The 21,288-nt window shown below is 38.9% G+C and overlaps 1 protein-coding gene across 1 annotated transcript in view; it reads right to left on the bottom strand.

Moving 5' to 3' along the window:
- PTPRZ1 (protein tyrosine phosphatase receptor type Z1) overlaps positions 1 to 21,288 on the bottom strand; it is a 168,117-nt gene that overhangs the window by 73,294 nt on the left and 73,535 nt on the right. The window contains exons 3-6 of the mRNA XM_035021005.1: positions 7,420 to 7,599; positions 4,730 to 4,881; positions 1,438 to 1,533; positions 876 to 942 (exon numbers count right to left, since the gene is read on the bottom strand). Coding sequence (XP_034876896.1) covers positions 876 to 942; positions 1,438 to 1,533; positions 4,730 to 4,881; positions 7,420 to 7,599 — 495 coding nt within the window. The remainder of the gene's footprint in view (positions 1 to 875; positions 943 to 1,437; positions 1,534 to 4,729; positions 4,882 to 7,419; positions 7,600 to 21,288) is intronic.

Raw genomic sequence — 21,288 nt, 5'->3', positions numbered from 1 at the left:
CCAATCTTGTTACAAGCATTCGCTGTGACAAATGACAAGATCCGTGAGCTAGCAGGCAGAACAATATCAAAGCATACGGCATCTTTTTTTTCTATGTAAGTGTTGGCCTCCTTCCAATACCCTGTCATAATGGTAAAGCAAAGGGCCTGTCGAGGAAACGACCAGGAAATAAGTTTTAACTTGAGGAACCATTCTCTTTTCACTTTAAGATATGATTTTTTATAAAATTAACTGGTTTCAGATTATAAATTAGAGTCTTTAACAAATGTACAATGCAGACAGAATAGATAAAAACATTTTATTTTTTATTTTTTTAAAGATCTATTTATTTATTTGAGAGAGAGAGAGAGTGTGTGAGCACAAGTGCACGTTTGCAAGTGCAAGGGAGGGGCAGAGGGGGGGAGAGAGAGAGAGAGAGAGAGAGAACCCCAAGTAGACTCCTCGCTGAGCATGGAGTCCAACCTGGGGCTCCATCCCAAAACCTGAAATCATAACCTGAGCCAAAATCAAGAGTCGGACACTTAACCAACTGAACCACCCAGGTGCCCCAGAATAAATACATTTTGAATGCATGATGTAATTAGATTATTTTCAAGAATAAAATTAGAAAACTTCAACTTCCTACTTATATTAACATTTTATGATTTTTACATGACAAAAATTTCAGAAAGAATGTTCTTTAGTGAGACATATATAAATAAATTTCAGATAAAAAGTTCTTTTGTGAGACATGTATAAATTGTATAAAAAGATGGGTTCTCTTTGAAAGGGTCTTTCCTTCCTCCTTTTGGAACAACTGAATTTGGAATATTATAAAAATTCGTATGCATCCAAAATAGAAATCTGGAAGAAAGAGATTTCTCCAAATAGCTTACCAAAACGACTAACACTCTCAACTCCATCAATAATTGCTTTGTAATCCAAATTTTCTTCTATTCCAACCTATTAAAGAAGAATGACATTCTAAGAATGGGATAAAATATTGGATTAACTCTTCAATAAAATGAAAAGATTAGTGAATTCCATTTTACGTATCCAAAAGTAAAAACCTCCAAATGCATACTTTTTTTTTCACAAGATAAAAACAAATAAAACAAACAAAAAACAGCTACGTTTGAAATTTTCCACTGAGAAAAGTACACTTTAAAAATGTTGATTCACAGTCTCTGCTCTATATCCTGATGATGCTTTGCATGTACACATAAGCAAATCTGTGCACTCACGAACAGTTTGCTCCAGCTAGAAGTGACGTACCCAGTTAATGAATGCAAGAGTCCCCTTTTAAACCTACCAGCCAACCAACTGTTCTGTTCGAAAATGATCACCAGTTATCACACTTGTGAGCTCTTATATTTGTTAAAAAGTATGCTTTGATATGTCACATCATGTGATTAAAGAAGGAATTAAGTTAGCATTAAATCTATGTATAATGATTACCTCAAATAAAATGGATAAAGCTCTTAACTTCCCTTTTCCTTTTACTGCTTCCTCAAAACTTGAAAATCGGTCCGCATCAAAGCAGTAGATTTGCATCTATGAAATGTAACAACGACAGCTTTATTATATACAAAGACATCACAAAAGTCACCAAAGAGACAATAAAATAATTTACCAATTCAGTGAATACTATTTGAAAAACTCTGTAAACTGCATAATTCTATATTCTGTATAGTTTCAAAATATTTTATCATCAATTACACATACATACAACTGCATTTACTATCACTTATCATCCTTCAGTGAGGAAGGAAATACAAAGTTAGACACATCTAGGACAGAAATGACCACTTTGACATTACCAGGGAATACTGAGGTAATAATATATGAGAACAATTATCTAATGTAATAAGTTATCAAATGTTATTTTAACTATTTTGCTGGCATTCTTTCAAATATGGTTTCATTCTTTGATTGGACACGCCTTTCTTGATGGTCTGAGTTACCTTTTTTGGACATTATTATACTGCATTCTGTTTTTTTTTTTTTTAATACAAGATTTATTTATTTATTTGAGAGAGCAGGGTGGAGGGGCAGAGGGAGAGGGAGAGAGAGCCCCAAGCAGACTCTGTGCTAAAAGTGGAAGCTGACTTGGGGCTTGATCCCACAACCCGGAGACCACGACCAGAGCCAAAACTGAGTCAGGCGCTCACCCGACTGCACCACCCAGGTGCCCCATACTGCATGCTATTAATGGTGAAACTCTCAAGGACTTTCTGCTTCTATCTAAAAAATACCAAGAAGAATGTTAAGTTCCTTATCCTAAGTGTCCTCTTTGGCCGCCAGGCTATATTCCTTGTTAATTTCTACTTCAGCCCATGTGTCTGTTGACAATGGCCCCTACTCTCACTTGTAATTTGGTGCTCCCCATGTGATGAGCTTGGAAATCAGGTAATTTAGCTAGTTAGAAGAATAATTAAGGGAGGAGCAGAAAGCCTCTGTGAAGACTAATGCTTGGGTAGGGCTATGACCGGAGAAACCGCAGGTGCGGGGCAGAGGATGGAAGTGGCTCCTGCCTTGGGTGATCAAAACGCCTTTTCAGAGAAAGGATTGCTAAACTAACCCCTGAAGGATGAGCAGCTTACAAACTGACCGATGAAAAGGCAGAAGAGATGAATGTATGTTCAGGTCAGTGGGGCCGGCTTGGGAAGGGCCAGTAGGCAAGAAAGAAGGAGAACTGTGGGAAGTGGGAAGTAATTGGCTGTGATTGCAGCTGAGCATGTGGGAGAGAAGAAGAGACGGAGCCAGAAGGGCAGACAGGGGCCACACCAGGAAGCCCACGAGGCAGTCCCAGCCCTTTGCTCTGGAGAGCAACAGAGAACACTGGATGCGCTTCGTCTAACAGGGGTGGGGAGGTGGCAGGACTGGGGGGAAGAGGGTGCGGTCTGGCGGAGAATAAGACTAGAGAGGGGGAGACCAGTTGGGGGGCATTTAACAATCTAAGTAAGAGACAAAGGTGGTTTGAACTTTCTTCTGCCCTCCCACATCATTTAGGGGCAGAACTAAGACCTCATTGTAGGATGCAGGAGACCAGAAAAAAAAGACCAAGTCAAGGATATCCCCGAATTTCCCTGCTTGCCCAATTACATGGAGAGAGTTTAAAGAAAGAAAAGCAACAAACAATCCCTCTGAGAGAACTTGAGAGGCTTTTTAAATAAGAAAAATATTTGAGATTTAGTGCACAGATTCTGTACCATTTATTTTGCTGGCTCAGGGCTTTTTTTGTTGTTAGCGTTTTTCTTGATTTTCCTCTTTGCTCTAAATAAGTAGTATTGTGACAGAGCTAAACTCTCCAAAGTGACAATGTATATGTTTAATGAATTGACTTTTATTTCTTTGACAAACCAAATTTGATAAATGCGCTTTTCTTTAGGGATATTTAATATATTGAAAAATGTAAATTTACAAGCTATAAATTAGAATGTGCTTATCCACATTAAAATTTTTTAGTCCTATAGCAGGTAATTCACTCATCTTATTTTTATTATCAATAACTATTTTGACTATAAAAGTAATACAGTTTCATTATAAATAATTTTAAAAGTATGGGAATTTTAAAGGAGAGGAGAAAAGGTACCTAAAATGCCATCACCCAGGGAAAATCACTATTCATGTCTTCTTGGTTTCTCTCAATTATTTTTACGACAGTAGTAATTCCTTCTCTCATTTAATCCTCATAATAACTTCATCAGGTAGGTGCTACTACTCTTCTGTCAATTTCACAAGGGAGCCATGGAAGCTTAGGTAAATTAAATATTTGTATAATGTCATGTCGATAACTAACACCTAAATGGTGAAGTAAGTATTCAAACCTAGTCCATTTGACTCCGATTCTGGGCCCTTAGTCACTATTTAATTAGTTTTCATGTTTTACAAAATCAGAATATAGATACTGCGCATACTGTTTTATATTCTGCTTTTAACAAGCAGTAATATCTTAAAAAAGAAAAACCCATTAATATCTTATGATGAACCTTTTTGTGTAAATAAATTATTCAAACACATGATTTTTACAAGATCTGTAATATTCCATCATAATGTATTTTTAAAATATATTTTTATTTTTCAGTAATCTCACAACCCTGAGATCAAGAGTTGCACGGTCTACTGACTGAGCCAGCCGGGAGCCCTCCATTTAATCATTTCCTTTTCTTTCAACTTTTCATTATTGTAAATAAATCTTTGCACATACATTTTTGAGCATGTCTTTATTTTTTAGACTACATTGTTACAAGTGGAAATGGTGGGCACTGGGAATGAAACATTTAAAGTTCTGGATAAAAACAAGGAAACTACCAATTTATACTCTCTCCAGACATGTATGAAAGTGTTTGTTTCACTGCATACTCATTATTTATTATAATTATATTTTTAACCAATTTTAAAGCTGAAAAATGTTCCCATTTCATTTTGCATTTCTTTGATTCTCCAGTAAATTGAAGAAATTTCCCCTTTTTCCCCCTCCTGAGCTGTGTAAGGAATTTCATCTATTCTTTTACTCATCAGCATTGGCTGGTCAGACGTCTACAGTGTGGCGCTCTGGGTTGCCAGGAGTGGAAAATCAAGTATGGGCGCTACTGAGCTTAGTCTAGTGAGGAAGGAAGACCTTAACCAAGAAACAAAATATAACTATAAATTATAAAATTGGATTATAAATGAATCAAATTATATGCTACCCAAAATCTCAATGATTTAGAAAATGAAACAACAGCCAGCAGAGCCAGTGACTTACTTCAAGTGGAAATTTTTGTCCTTCTAAACTATGTTCCGATCCTTCAGAAGACATATTGCATTTTCCCCAGTGGAAAGTTATCTTGCTTGCTTTGAACACCACTTCTGAAACTCCTCCACTGAGACGGTAGTCATTAGTGAGATTAATTTCCACTTTAAAGAAAAAACACAAAATTGCATCTGTGTTTCGGAAAATCAAAATAACAAATTTCAACTACACTTTCTCCTATCAAAGTTACATTAAAAGGGGGTTGGGGGAATGGGTTAGCCTGGTGATGGGTATTAAAGAGGGCATGTTCTGCATGGAGCACTGGGTGTTATGCACAATGAATCATGGAACACTACATCAAAAACTAATGATGTAATTTAATGTATGGTGATTAACGTAACAATAAAAAATTTTAAAAAGGAAGTCATTTATCTGATAAATAAAAAACACAATAATAATAAATAAAAACACTTAAGGCGCCATTTGGATGCTGAACTTGTAACTCTACAAAATACATTCTATGTATCTTATTGCCCCAAATATAAACTAAAACAAAGACCTTGACTGCTGTATGACTCTAAGAGCAGGAGACCACCAGTCCACCTGCCCTGTTCCGTTTGGTGTCCTAAGATTGCCATTCCCCCAGAGCTCTGCTTTCCTAAGGCATCTGATGGTAGTGAGGGCACAGAGTGAAGAGAGAGGGAACAGAAGATGGAGAAGAAAATCTTCTCTTGGGAGTGTCCCCCACCTTCTCACTTTCAACCCTTCCTACTCCTTATCAGGCAGGTGTTTTCGTCCCATCTCCTTATCCCTGCAAGCAAGCATCATCCCAGGCTTCAGCAGGCTCTGGAATTTGTCCCACGCTGTGGCAAGGAAGGTGGGAAATCCATGCCCACTGACGGGGTTTAGCCATGTGATATTTGCACCCTGAGTGGCAACTCAGAATCTTAAACTCTCCTCGTTGGGTTCCACAGCAGACATTTTGACTCTATCTTACAAATGGTCTGAAGATTAATGTTTCTTTTGAGAGCCTTTTAATGTGTCTCCATCAGATTTAAATAGTCTTTGTTCCATTAGGCAGAAACCACTGTTGGCATTAGGGACTGAATCCAACATCTTGGCCAGCTAGCTAGAGATCTAAACTTCCCTTAGTAACAACAACAACAACAACAACAAGCACAATAGCAATAATGCTCAACATTCACGTATCACTTACAATGTGCTGTGTGTTAAAGTACTTTACACGTGCTAAACATTTGATTTTTACAGAACCTCACACAATGAAGGAAGAGATACCATTAGAGTCCATTTTACAGATAAGGAAACTGAATCAGGGAGAGTTTAAATAATTTGCTGAAGGTTCCACTTTAAAGAGCCAATAGTGGGGCACCTGGGTGGCTCAGTCATTAAGCGTCTGTCTTCGGCTCAGGTCATGGTCCCAGAGTCCTGGGATCGAGCCCCGCGTCGGGCTCCCTGCTCCGCGGGAAGCCTGCTTCTCCCTCTCACACTCCCCCTGCTTGTGTTCCCTCTCTCACTGTGTCTCTCTCTGTCAAATAAATAAATAAAATCTTTAAAAAAATTAAATAAAGAGCCAGTAGTGACCCTTTAAAAAGCATGGCTCTAAAGATCAAGTGCTTGACCATACTCCACTAAGAAAAATAGAGCAGAGGTTACATGCTCTACTTCTTTGTAACATCCTTCAAAACTGGTAATGAAAATGTCATGATTTGGGGCAATATGCTTTTATGTATTTAATTAACATCTTACAATATATAATAATTTTGTTAATTATTCATTAATTAAGAAACATCTAATGCTTATTACGTATCAGGAACTGATACAGAAAAATTCCTACCCTCGTGGGACTTAAAATTACTACATTCAAATAATTGCATTACCAAAATATCGAAAATAGAGAAAAAACTCGCTACTGATAAAACCACTCAACATAGCTACTATTATAATTTAGAAAATTTTTTTCCTATGAGTATATTTGCTTTTATTATATAACTTCCTGGTATACATATAATTTTGTTTAAACTATAGTATCAGAAAAGGAAAGCTGTTCACTTTCGAAAACTATTTTGTCCCTCTACCGTTTACTAGAATTTTTTATGGTGTTATATTTTGCATGTTTAGAAAAAAAGACAGTCTTTTAAAAAAAGCAGTTAGAGAGTGCTTCCTAAGGAGAGTATATAATTTTAAACTTTCTATATAGAAATACTACTATTTTCTTTTCTTAAAATTTAATTATAGATGATTGCTTTTTTCGTATCCCAATATTGAACATGGCATGAAGCTGAGCAAACAAGAGCCAATACAGTGTCCAAGAAAAGGAAATTCTGATTAACTAAGTGATTTAACCAGAGATGGGAGTTATTAAATGACATAAGCTGTATACTGCATTATCTTTATCATGTCTTCTGTGGAGGCGTCATTATTGTTCTATTATTGGAGAACATGATGTGATGACTTCGGTCATTTTATTTTTGTACACATTTTCAAAATGTTATCTAAACTTCTGATTTACTGGGTTCTATTTGGTTTCTTCTATCTATAGTTTCTAGGCAGTTCATAGTACATTACACAAAGAAAATGAAATGAAATAAAATGAAGGAAATGAAAATAAAATGAAACTCATATAAACACACTCTTAGCCCAATAAACATATTGAAGTCACAAACAAAATGCAAACATTTTACCTGTTTTCCCAGTGTTATGAATGAATGTGTTTTCCAAAGACGTTTTATCCCAACCCTGAAATTTAAGTTTCTTAAGATTCACATTGACTTGGGTAAGATCTTCATCAATATTGATAGGAGACTGTTTGGGGCTACTGCATGTTGGATATTTCTTTCCCCAGTTTTTTTGATTCAGTGCTCCTAGGGAAAGGAAAGAGTTAAGAAGTTAGTTGCTTAAATTACTATGCAAAAGCTACGTTTTATATTTTATATTATAAAGTAGTTCATACGTTACATAAAAATAGATACAACAGTAGAAAAAATGGGAACCTCTTTGAATCAGTTCATAAAACAAATGTGCGTAGGTGTGGGTTCTGGGCTTTCCTGTAATACACTATAAAAAGAAGCCTATAGAGAAGCCGCATGAAGTTCAGGGTTCAACAATGGCTTTGCTTTAGCCATCAGACTCTTCCAAATCAACAGAAAGCCTCACTGCCCTATTAGGTAGTTAGTCCGAGCCCAGGTACCAGAGCGAAAGGCGTCCAGATGGCAGGTGTTAAATTCTGACTTCTTTAGCATTCTCCATGGGGCTAGTTCTCTTCAGACCTCTGTCACCCCTGCCATTGAATAATCTGGTTTAACTGTCATCTGCTCAGGGTCTGACTTATAAAAACATAATCACCATGCTCTCCCCCCAAAATATCTCCTCTCTCTCACTTTTTTTTTTTTTTTTGGTCTTGAAGCCTACCAGGTTTTATTGCTTAACAATAAGAAACAGAAAACAAGACTTTCTGTAAAGATTTTGCCTACACTGAAGTGAATTTCCACCTGTTCCACAGAATGCACAGTTCTTTGAAGCAAAGCTTCTCTGTGCTGCCTTTATTTCACACCTCCTGAAACCATGAACCATCTCTTGTAATCTTATGTCATTGGACATGACCTTAGCTAGAGTCCAAGCAACATATGAACAGGTATGTTTTATTTAAGGGTCTTAAACTTTTCTTTTTCTACATGTCTCCAGCCATCCCATGAAAGAGCAGGGTGGCAGCACAGTTTTCGGCTTATCCCCCTTTCAAAAGCTCTTCTTTTAGAAAATGGGTACGGGTTGGGCACCTGGGTGGCTCAGTCAGTTAAGTGTCTGCCTTCAGCTCTGGTCAACGATCTCAGGGTCCTGGGATCAAGCTCCACCTCAGGCTCCCGGCTAAGCAGGGAGTCTGCTTCTCCCTTTCCCCCCTTCCCTCCCCACTGCTCATGCTCTCTCTCTCTCTCTCTCAAATAAATAAATAAAATCTTAAAAAAAAAAAACAGAAAACGAGTATGGGTAAAGCCAAGATTTTACATGGTTAATGTTTAGGGAAATTATAAGTAAACATATCCTCTATACAACCGTAGTCTATGCCATCTTGTTTTTGAGATAAAGGCATCAGAGAAGATTTTGACTTCCATGAAAAGCTCTCATAATGTGACAAAGCAAACTTTGCATAATCTAGCTCAGGAATGAAATAATAATTAGTCATACCATGAAATGGCCTAGATAGCCAGGAAAAATTAGGTAATTCATCTCCTTGTGAGGCATCTACCAAAATCAATAGGTGCTGAAAACTCATTTTATTTTAAAATCTAGCTCTATTCCTAGAGAGTGTTGGAATATAGTGAGCTTTAAATTTGCCCAGGGGTGCATATTTTGACTTCTAGGAACAGCTTTAATGATCTGAGTAACGATATGTTAATTTCACTGTAAAGAACACTGGCCTGTGGAAAAGAAAACACGGCTTGTTTCACTAATAGTGCAAGAGAAGCAGAGAGAATGCAGCATGAATCAGGAAGACCCTTTGTATTGCTTAAATTTTTTAATGCACTGCAATAAATTTCAAGCACCCTTAGGAAGAGTCTCACAGTTATGGTGCAACAAAAACTGTAAAGTGTCTAGAAACACTGCATATGATTAATCAACCTATTTCCCACATCATTTCATGATCATCTCTGTGTGGTTCTAATTTGGCATATCCGCCACTAAACACTTGATTTCTGCCCTGAAATAAACTCCTCCTATGATCTCTGTCATCCCCTGAACGTAAAAGTCATCCTGATGCCTCTGGTTCCTTCTCAGCAAGCCCTTTTGGGTCTACCTTCAAATAATATCCTTAATCAGATGACTTCTCATCGCGACTGTTACCAGCCTTGCCCAGGCCACTGTCCTTGTGAGTCTATGTCTTGCTATCTCACAAGCATTGCCCTCACCTAGGAGACTGTTAGGGAGCATCAGGCCTCCACCATAACGTTGCTAAGTCAGAATCTAATTTTAACCAGATCCCCAGAAGTTTCATATACACATTAAATTTTGAGAAGCAATGGCTTAGACATTTTGAATGCCTTCTAATCGGTCTCCAGCTTCTCTTGCCCCCCATCTACAAATCCATTCTCCACCTACATGGTAGGCAGAAGTCTTTTTTTTTTTTTATTAAAGATTTTATTTATTTATTTTAGAGAGAGAGAGAGAAAGCGCACAAGCAGGGGGAACAGTAGAGGTAGAGGGAGAAGCAGGCTCCCCGCTGAGCAGGGAGCCCGACGCGGCCCCGATCCCAGGACCCCGGGATCATGACCTGAGCTGAAGGCAGATGCTTAACTGACTGAGCTACTCAGGTACCCCTGTAGGCAGAATTCTGAGATGCCCTCCTGCCCCCGGCAAATTCCCATACTCGGTTGTACAGGTCCTGTATAATCTCTTCCACTCAAAGGTGGGCAGGCTGTGAATTTAACGGGATGGTCATTCCCTTAATTAGGTTACATTATATGACAAAGGTGATGGGAATCTGTGCTGTGATAATGTTCTGTTAAAGAAGGGCACAGTCAGAGCAAACTGGAGATGGAGGGAAAGATTCAAAGTGTGAGAGATTCTCTTTCTGGCTTTGAACAAGTACACTGCTAGGCTGGAAGAGGGGTACATATAGCTAGGATCTGAGAGCGCCCCCAGGCTGACGGCCAGCAAGGACAAACGCGTAATAGGCCAGTTACAAAAAGACAAATGCTGTGTGATTCCATTTACATGAGGTAGCTAAAGTAACCAAATTCAGAGAGAGAAAGCAGAATGGTCGTTACCAGGAGACAGGGAGAGGGGAAAGGGGGAGCTGTTTAATGGGTACAGAATTTCAGATTTGTGAGATGGAAAGTTCTGGGGATCTGTTTTACAAGTGTGAGTACACTTAACACTACTGAACTGCACACTTAAAAATGGTTAAGATGGACAATTTTATATTTTTTACCACAGTGGAAAAAATTTAAGATGGCAAAAACAAATAAACAAAAGACAGGGACCTGGACGTCAGTCTTGCCAAAAGGAAGTGAATCCTGCCGACAAGCTGCATAAACCCTAGGCTGCACATGAGCATACAGCCCAGCTAGCATCTTGGCTTTAGACTTATGAGACCTTGAGCAGAGACCCAGTTAAGTAGTCCATTCTCTCTGACTCCTGACCCATGGGAACTATGAGATAATAAATGTGTTTAAAAGCCACAAAATTTGGGGCACCTGGGTGGCTCAGTCGGTTAAGCGTCTGACTCTTGATTTCCATTCAGGTCGTGATCTCTGGGTCATGAGATCGAGCCCCTAGTGGAACCCTGTGTCAGGCTCTGTGCTAAACGGGGAGTCTGCTTAAGATTCTCTTTCCCTCTCCATCTGCCCCTCCCCCTGATCACACTCTCTAAATAAAATAAATAAACAAACGAATAAATAAATAAATAAATAAAATCTTTAAAAAAATAAAAGCCACTAAATTTGTAGCAATTTGTTATGCTGCATAAGAAAACTAATACAATTAGTAACTATAAGTAATCTTTTAACATATATATCAAATCAAGTGTCACTTCCTGATCTGGGTTCCTCCAATACCTTTTCATCCCACCCGGAAGAAAATATAAGCTCCTTCCCATGGCCAAGAGGTCCTCTAAGGGACCATCATTCCTATTCTCTCCGATCTCATTTCCTACCCCTCAGCATTAATCACTCTATTCCAGTCACACAGGCTTCTTTTCTTTCCCTGGAGCATGGGAAGCCTCAGGGCTTGGCATTTGCTGCCACTTCTTCCAGGAATGCTTCCTGGACTGCTCTGTCCCATGTCTGCAAGGCTCACTCACTCACTCTCCCACTTCTATCAGGTCTCTGCTCAGATGCATCTCTTTGGGGAGGCTCTCTCTGAACATCCTGTTACTTCTCTCCCTCCCCTCTCCTTACTTTATTTTTGTTCTCCTAAAATATTATGTTTATTTATTTGTTTCCACACCATGAAGCTAGAAAAAAAGCCTGGCACATAGTACATGTTCAATAAATACTGGCTAAATGCCTACATCAGACAAACAAAAAATGATCATGTTTTTTGTTTCATGAGTTTAAAACCTCAAAGAAATCTAACATGAATGGCAACAGAAAAACAATAAACAATTAAAAAAAATTTCTAAAATCAGCTGTAGTCATATTTGACCGTTTATTACATGATAATTTTGTCGGCTGGTCTCTACTAACCTTCTGCTGAAGAATATCAAGAAAGACCTGTAAGTTTGGACATTTTATAGCACAATTACCCTAAGTGACTGGATTATGTTTGAAGTATATCAAATGATTATATTGAGTGTGGATCCAGTTTAAAATACCAACTAAATCATGGAGCCAAGTAGAGTACACATTCAAGAAGACTCCTGAATTTTTGTGATTAAAAAACAAACAAAAAAAAAGACCCAGAATTTTTTCGGAAAAAGTCTGTAAAACAGAAAAAGTCCATAAAAAATAATAACTTGAGGTTCTTCTTGCAAAGGACTCTAAAACCAAGGTTGTTTCAAATCACTGTAAGTAGAAAGCTAAAGGAAGTAAACTAATGAAGTGTTAAAATTGTGCACAAGGATGAAGCATAGATCAAAGAAGCATTAAATAGATCTTACCTATCTTTAATAATGAAATATTAGATTAATCTTATGCTTAAACATTATTTTTTAAATTCCCAAATTAACATGTTTATTTATTTATTTTTTTTAAAGATTTATTTATTTATTTATTTATTTGAGAGAGAGAGAATGAGAGACAGAGAGCATGAGAGGGAGGAGGGTCAGAGGGAGAAGCAGACTCCCCGCCGAGCAGGGAGCCCCATGCGGGACTCGATCCCGGGACTCCGGGATCATGACCTGAGCCGGAGGCAGTCGCTTAACCAACTGAGCCACCCAGGCGCCCCCCAAATTAACATGTTTAATGTTGCAACTGGAAACAGTGGTTAAAGGCAGGCTGATGTACCTGAGGAAGCAGGTGTACAGAATTCATTAGAACTATATCGTATCCACCTGAGTGTTATTAGCAACCCTTACGAAGGAAGAAATTAGGACTCACTGTGGTTGCAACAGAAGATTATCAGGGTGATTACCCATAAAGAGGACTGCAGAGTACTAAATGTCAGCTCTAGACAATTAAAATAAATTATTCATTCACATATTCATCCATTCTCTCATCCACATATTGACTCATCTGAATTAGTATCATTCCTATAAATGTCCTGTGCTTTCCTCTATGGGAGCACTTAACAGACTGTATTTTGTTTGTTCATTTATCTAACTCATCTATATGGTATTGCCGAACTTCGAGTCTGCACATAGTAGAAATAAATTAAATGCTTGTGATATAGTCTTTGTGCACCAAATGAATGTATTCAATATTTACATTCTGTGCCTTCTCTATTCCAAACAGAATGGAAAGCAATTCTAGACTCTGTGGGAGATCTGCATGAGTTCAAGTTTGTTTGCTCCTCTGTTTATTCTTGCATTCCAGGAGGTTGGGGGGCGTGTGAAGTCTAAAGTAGACAAATATGCCTAAAGGAGTAGATGGGATGGAAATACATGTGAGAGCGAAAGCACACAGTGGAGGCCCTGAGGGAAGCACAGAATCCTGACAGGCCGACAGAACCAAGAGCAAACTAGGGTGGTAGAAAAGTTCAGGCAGTGCTCAGAGAGAAGTGAGTCCTCTAGCTTGGTCCAATGAGCAAGAGTGGACATCAAGCCATTCTAGAAGGAGTGGTAAGGCAGACTATCAAATGTCCCTGGGTAGGCCTGTGGGAGGCACAGAGTCTTTGGAACAGTCAGGAGCTCACAGCTGCCTTGTCAGAGAGAGCAAGCTGGCAGGAATGCAAGATAGGAAGAAACAGGCCTCTTAATCTGGGACAGTTTCAAAGGCATATTCTATTGTCTTCTTTTGATGCTTACAGAATCCCTGGGCAGTGGACCGAATACCCCAAAATTCATGTTAAAAATTATAATCTGAGCCTCAGTGTGATGATATTCAGAGATGGGGCCTTTGGGAGGTGATCAGATCATAAGGGCAGAGCCCTTGTGAATGGGTTAGTGCCCTTACGAAAAAGATGCAGAGAGATCTCGCATCCTACCCCACCCCCCCACCCACCCTGTGAGGTTACAGGGGAGGGTAGTGATCTAAGGAAGTAGCCCTCACTAGTGCCTTCTTCTTGGACTTCCAACCTCCAAAACCATGAGAAATAAACTTCCGTTGTTTACAAGTTACCAGTCCGTGGTATTTGTGATAGCTGCCTGAGGAGCTAGAACACCTTGTTGTACTTATTTGAACTACAGGATGTCTCTCAATCACATGGTAATTCCAGTACCTTTCTTGGAACCTGGCACTTAAGGATTAAATAATTGTTTCCTGAATGAATATGTACTTCAATAAGATGTCTACAGTTACCCACCCTTCAGTGTTCTTATACTACACATCTTGACCAATGAGTGTTCTAAATGGAAACACATTTTGAATATTCTCTGTAGGAAAATATTCCTCCACCAGTACCTAGTATAAAATATCAAGTGAAGAAAACCAAAGTTTAAAATAAAGAGGAATGGGGGCGCCTGGGTGGCTCAGTTGGTTAAAGCGACTGCCTTCGGCTCAGGTCATGATCCTGGAGTCCCGGGATCGAGTCTCGCATCGGGCTCCCTGATCGGCAGGGAGTCTGCTGCTCCCTCTGACCCTCCTCCCTCTCATGCTCTCTGTCTCTCATTCTCTCTCTCTCAAATAAATAAATAAAAATCTTTAAAAAAAAATAAACAAATAAAATAAAGAGGAATGAGTTAAAAAAAAGCAAATAAAACAAATGCAGGTTTTTAATATTTGGAGAAAAAAGTGAGAAAGGGATGAAAATGAAAGGAAAATCAAAGAAAAAACCATTTTGCCTTCTTTGTGCAGTATTTCTGTTGAGTTTTACCTTCCAGTATCAGAAAAATGGATAAAATTGTAATAAATATATAATAATAATTATAATATTGGGTATTCAGCAGAGAGCCACTGAAAATTCATAGAAATGATAAAAATCCCAACATTTACTTTTTGTCTTTAAAGATTTATTTATTGGGGAGCCTGGGTGGCTCAGTTGGTTAAGCATCTGCCTTCGGCTCAGGTTGTGATCCCAGGGTCCTGGGATCGAGCCCCGCATCGGGCTCCCTGCTCGGCGGGGAGTCTGCTTCTCCCTCTCCCTCTGCTGCTCCCCCTGCTTATGCTCTCTCTCTCTTTGTCAAATAAATAAATAAAATATTTTAAATAAATAAAGATTTGTTTATTTATTTGAAAGAGGGAGAGAGAGCATGAGTGAGCGAGCCAGAATGGGGGCATGTTTAGAGGGAGAGAGGGGAGAGAGAGAATCTCAAGAGACTCTGCGCTGAGCGCAGTGCCCAAGGTGGGGCTCCACCTCACGACCCTGAGATCAGACCTGAGCTGAAACCAAGATTTGGACACTTTAATAGGATGCTTTAACCAACTGCACCCCCCAGATGACCCCAACATTTACTTTTTTTTAAGTTTATACCCTAAATTGCTGACATTTACCAAGATTTGAACAACAGTACACTTAGAACTGATTCTTTAAAGACCACAATATTGTTAATAAAAATATATACTTCTTTTAATCTTAATGAATTTCTTTTCTAGCCCCAGTTTTGATGTAAGAAAATGTTTTCATGTCTACATATTCACATATAAAAATATTAATAAGAGCAAATATAAATGTAATATTGAAGTGTGGTGATGATGGTAGCATCTATTATTAATTGCCTTAAATTAACTTCATTCAAAATTCCACACACTATAAATCGCAGCTTTATAAATTACTAGGGGCTTCCTTTATATATGCTAATGAATCTACCAAAAACCAAAATGTAAGTCACTGAAACAGTGTAAAGTTATTGGTAGTGAATGACTTGGATCATATATCAGTTAAATCCAATGTAAAAATGAAACAAATCAGTGTTATTGTCAATGAAAATTTAGTACAGAATTTTAGAATTCCAGCAAAACGGAAAGATGATATATTTAAGTAGACGTTTATCAGATGCTGCAGTCATCTGCTTGAGAAAGGGGGCTTCCTCAAAGACAAGCAACTAGAACCTTAAAGTACTGAATAACAATCATTAAGTGATTTTATGTCACACCAGTAAATGTCATCACATAAGCTGACTGAAAGCAAAGAAAGATGTGAGCTAACTTCCCATGGTGGAAACAAGAATGAGGATGCATTTACATGCACAAATTAGCATGTCTGTTTCTGTTCCTGGCCAAACAGAGGTTTCTGGAGCTCGTAAGAGCAAAGCAGTTGGTGAATACAGATAATGGTTGTTATTAGAACTGGACTGAAAGCAGATCAAATGCAAACAATTTCAGAATGAGAGGCTGTTTAGTCAAGACCTCATTTTCCTTTATCGTCTGTTCTAATGGGACCCTCACATCAGGATAGCCGAAAATCTTGGCAAGCCTGGCTGATATATCCAATTGGAACATGTCAGGGAAGGTAGTTATCAATTTATCTAGAAAATGTTAGCACAAATGTTCCTAGAGCATTAAAATATTTAAGAAAATAGACCCATAAATACAGAGAATAAACGGGTGGTTGCCAGAAGGGAAGGAAGTGGGGGGATGGACGAAAGGGAGTGGGAGGTACAGGCTTCCAGTAATGGATGAAGAAGTCACAGGTATGAAAGATACAGCATAGGGAATATATTGTAATAAATATATAATAATAATTATAATATTGAGTATTCAGCAGAGAGCCACTGAAAATTCATAGAAATGATAAAAATCCCAACATTTACTTTTTGTCTTTAAAGATTTATTTATTGGGTCAATGGTATTATAATAATAGCATTGTACGGTGACAGATGTTATCTTGTGGTGAGCATTGCGTAACTTTGAAAATTATTAACTGAAGTTCAGTATAAATAGAGAGAGAAAGATCAGAAGCTTACTTCAAAGTTCCTGTTTAAAACTGTAGAACTTTTTCAAGTTAGAAAAATCCAAAGTACACAAAAAAAACCCCTAAAAAACAATTCACAGTAAAAACTACTGCTCTATAATGCAATAAACAATAAACTTAGGTTTTTGTAGACCACAGGGAAAAAATAAAAACACAAACTGAAAAGATCTAAGGACACTGACATAGTAAAATACTATTACTCTTAATGTAAGTAATAGAAACCTGATAATCTATGTGGGTATAAATGAAATCAATAAGTGGAACAAGAGGATGATGCTCATAATAGGTCACAATTAACCATGCTTTAATCAGAAAATGAAATAAGTCCTATAAAGAAGTAAAGAAGAATTTATTTAAGGCAAGAAATGGGGGGGTACAAACTGATGCAATAAACAACTAAAAGTAGGATGTTGTTTGGAGTTGTTGGAGTTTTAAAGGATTCTTATTTGGAAGTGAGCAACAGAGAAGGGCAAAGGATGACTTCCAAGACCCTGACTAGAGCACACTTGGGTCGACAATGGTACCAGTCATGTTCATTGTGAGAACAGATGGAAAGAAAGACTTTGCATCTGGTTTTGGATCTACAGACTTTAAGATGCCCATGGATGTTCATTAGGCAATAAAAAATATGGGTCTGGGAACCATTAAGAGGTCTGGACTAGAGATAGAGGTTCGTGAACATCATCACTTTGGATTTTTCTAACTTGAAAAAGTCCTAAAATTTTCAACAGGAACTTTGAAGTAAGTTTCTGATCTCTCTCTCTCTCTCTGGTGGTAATTTGATGGTTGTGGATATAGTTCAATTCAAGTTGACAGGTGAGAAGAGGATCAACGATAAGACACTGGAGAGCACTAACACAGAAGGAGCAGGAGGGGAGGGGAAAGCACCAAAAGAAATTAAGAATGAATGGCCTGAAAAAGAATGGCAAATTTAAAAGAAAAGGGTATTGTGAAAGTCATAAAGGATAGTTTCATTAATGAGAGATTATCCCAAAGTAGATCTCATACACAGCTGAAAGCCCAAAGGGTCATGATCGAAGAGTAACTACTGGATTTGGTTATTTCTTAAACTGCAAATCTCATATTCCTAGAACAAAACAACTTCAGTGAAATGATGGACCTGGAATTCAGGCTACAGTGTGTAGAAGAGTGAGTTGGAGGTAACAAAGTAGAGTTAAGAAAATGCTTTTTAAAAGCTTACTGTGAAGGAAAGAACAATGATCAGGGCGCATTCAGAGACAGAGGCAAGGATGCGGAATGGATTTTAACACAGAAAGAGATTCAAGCATGCAGATGTATGGAGGGGATAAAATTATTACAAGAAGGAGTTTGAGGGCGCCTGGGTGGCTCAGTTGGTTAAGCATCTGCCTTCAGCTCAGGTCATGATCCCAGGGTCCTGGGATCGAGTCCCGCATCAGGCTCCCTGCTTCTCCCTCTCCCTCTGCTGCTCCCCCTGCTTGTGCTTGCTCTCTCTCTGTCAAATAAATAAATAAAATCTTTAAAAAAAAGAGAAGGAGTTTGAAATGAAGGGAGGTCCATAATCAAGGTTCATCCAAGGGGAGAAGATGGAGGATTATTGGCCTAGGAGAAGAAAAGAAACATTAAAAAAATAATCAAAGAAATATGGATTGGTATCTAAGTGTTTAGAAATGGGAAAAAGAGAAATCTGATGGTTCATACCACAGAGCTCCAGTTGTAAAGCAAGGTCACATCACATGGAAGGAAAAGAGGTTTGGTAGTGGAGCACATCATTTAGAAGCACCACACACCTGTGACCTTCTCTGTACAATAGGAATCATAATCTCTCACTCTCAAACTGCGCAAATTCAATGAGAAAACATATGTGCACAGACTGGCAGATATATGAATCTTCTTACCCTCATTCCCTATTTTCTCAGGAAAACTGGAAGGGAGACAGGATCATCAGCTGTAGGGGAGAGGAAGGAAGGAGACCGGGCTTGAGGAAAATCGTGGAGAATGAAAGAGTGAACAGAAGAGACGGATAGAAAGCACCGACGACTCTGCTGATGCGGGAGGCCATGAACCTGCAGAGGCACCCCTCCAAAGCGTGTCCCTGTGTGTTTTGTTTTTGCAAGTTCAGTGGTCCTGATGGACAAGCACAGAGAATAGGGAGCTGCAATCCTACAGTGGCCAACAGGAGCCTGGGTGGGAAGGAGCCCTGCAAGGTCAGGGAACTGGAAGCTCCCAGCCAACCCCCCGCCCCCACCACTAATCTCAGATCTGATATGGGGAGAGAAAGGTCATTTTTTATTTTATTTTAAAGATTTTATTTATTTATTTGTCAGAGAGAGAGAGAGAGGCAGGCAGAAGGAGAAGCAGGCTCCCCGCTGAGCAGGGAGCCTGATGCAGGACTCGATCCCGGGACCCTGGGATCACGGCCTGAGCCAAAGGCAGACGCTTAACCGACTGAGCCACCCAGGCGTCCACAAAGGTCATTTTTTAAAAAGCTATTCGACAGTCAAAAGCACATCTTCTGTCATCTTTCACTTTAAGTTAGAAAATGATAAGAGTGGGGCACTTCAAGTTAGAAAATGATAAGAGTGGGGCGCCTGGGTGGCTCAGTTGGTTAAGCGACTGCCTTCGGCTCAGGTCATGATCCTGGAGTGCCGGGATTGACTTCCGTATGGGGATCCTTGCTCAGCGGGAGTCTGCTTCTCCCTCTGACCCTACCCCCTCTCATGTGCACTCTCTCTCTCTCTCTCTCTCTCTCGCTCAAATAAATAAATAAATAAAATCTTAAAAAAAAAAAGAAAATGGTAAGAGTGACAAGAAGTCCAATACTGCAGTGTTTCTACTGCTATAGGCTGGTATGGAATATTTAACTAATTAAAATCAGAAAAATGCTCATTGAAACTTAACACTGACCAGAAACTATGGAGACTTCTTGTTGCTCTTTCATCTCCTGACAAGCCACCACTTCTAAAAGGAAGAAAAGGTTGAGGATTTAGGTAACTCTGTGATTAATGTTATGACTTTTATATTTGCCTGATTCTCTCCAAATGAATCCACTGTTTAATTTTCAGGATTGAGACTGAAGGCAATGCAGGGTGATTAATTGCACAACTCTGTAGCATTTGTTGTTAACTAACTGACCTCGATGAAAGGCAGGCAAACTATCTGCAGATTGAGGAGAGACACACAGAGCGAGATATCTTTTCTTTTTTGCTATAGTCTGGCTACTATTGATGATATCGCAAATACAGAACCAAAAAAAGAGCCCTGGAAATGACTCCTTGGTTTGTAATAAAAAATAAAAAAACTCTTTGTAGAATAGCTCTGCAAGTTGCCTTGGCATCACTGTGGCTCTTTTTCCTCCCTTTGGTCTGAGGATTGGGGATTCAGAGTTGAAGTCTACAGCTATAGAGTATAACCTGATATCCTTCTACTTCTTATAGGGCTTTCGATCAATTTTCCTATAGTATTGTTTCATTGTTTTGGTTAAAGAGCATGCTGCCTGTAAGACCAAAGATTCTGGCTTACTTCCTATATAAAACCATCAGCGAGGATCCTCCTCTCTATGCGCACCTATCACAAAATACTCTCAGAAACTGGATCTCCCAGATGCATGTTATTGGTCACAAGCAAGGACTAAGAAAGAAGCCGTGGGTAAATACCACAAATCCATTGCTCCCACCAGGAATTCTTTATTTCCCAACAAAACTTAATTCCATTAAATACAGCTTTTATTTGTTCATCTGTTTACTCATTCATCAAGTCCTTACAGAGTGTTTAAAGTTAGATAGAACATAAGTCTGGTAAAAACAACTCAGACAAATAAAAAGAGTATCCATCATCAAGAACTCACGTTCTAGGGGCCCCTGGGTGGCTCAGTCCGTTAAGCGTCCCGCTCTTGGTTTTGGCTCTGGTCATGATCTCAGAGTCTTGAGATGGAGCCCCATGTTGGGCTCTGCACTCAGTCCAGAGTTGGCTTGAGATTCTCTTTATCTCCCTCTCCTTCTGCCCACACCTCACCACCCCCTCCCCCCGCTAGCATACACGTGCTCTCTCTCTCTCTCTCAAATAAATAAATAAATAAAATATTAAAAAAAAAAGAACTCAAGTTCTAGTTAGGACCCAAGGCATATCAACTATTAATTAGAATATAATCTAATAAGTATAATAGCAGAGATATGCATGGACTATTCCAGGGACACAAAAGAGTTGTTCCGAACCCAGATAGGACAAAAGAAAAGAAGGCGTTCTGAATGACAAGATGCCTGAGGTAAGTCTTAATTGGTGGGCAAGTATTATCAAATTAAAGGTGGGAAAGAAAGCTGGGAAGAGAGAACAGCATGAGCACAGAAAAGAAAAAGAATGGTTATTTGGGAAGAACAGTAGGAGTTTCTATGTGCTGACACATAAAATGCAAGGCAGAGAGAGAGGAAATGGGCAAAGGTGAGCACATGTAGAGGCTTTGAATGCCAGGACAAGGGGTTTGAACTTCTTCTGCTGGGCTTTTGAAGGGATTTAAGTTGCAGGTGGCATGGCCTTATTTAAGTTTTATTAAGAGTCTGTTTGCGGGGCGCCTGGGTGACTCAGTCTTTAAGCGTCTGCCTTTGGCTCAGGTCATGATCCCAGGGTCTTGGGAT

This window comes from Mirounga leonina, unplaced genomic scaffold (assembly GCF_011800145.1).
Source record: "Mirounga leonina isolate KUSES-001 unplaced genomic scaffold, KU_Mleo_1.0 Mir_174, whole genome shotgun sequence".
Lineage (NCBI taxonomy): Eukaryota > Metazoa > Chordata > Mammalia > Carnivora > Phocidae > Mirounga > Mirounga leonina.
This window is presented reverse-complemented; position numbering and strand designations above follow the sequence as displayed.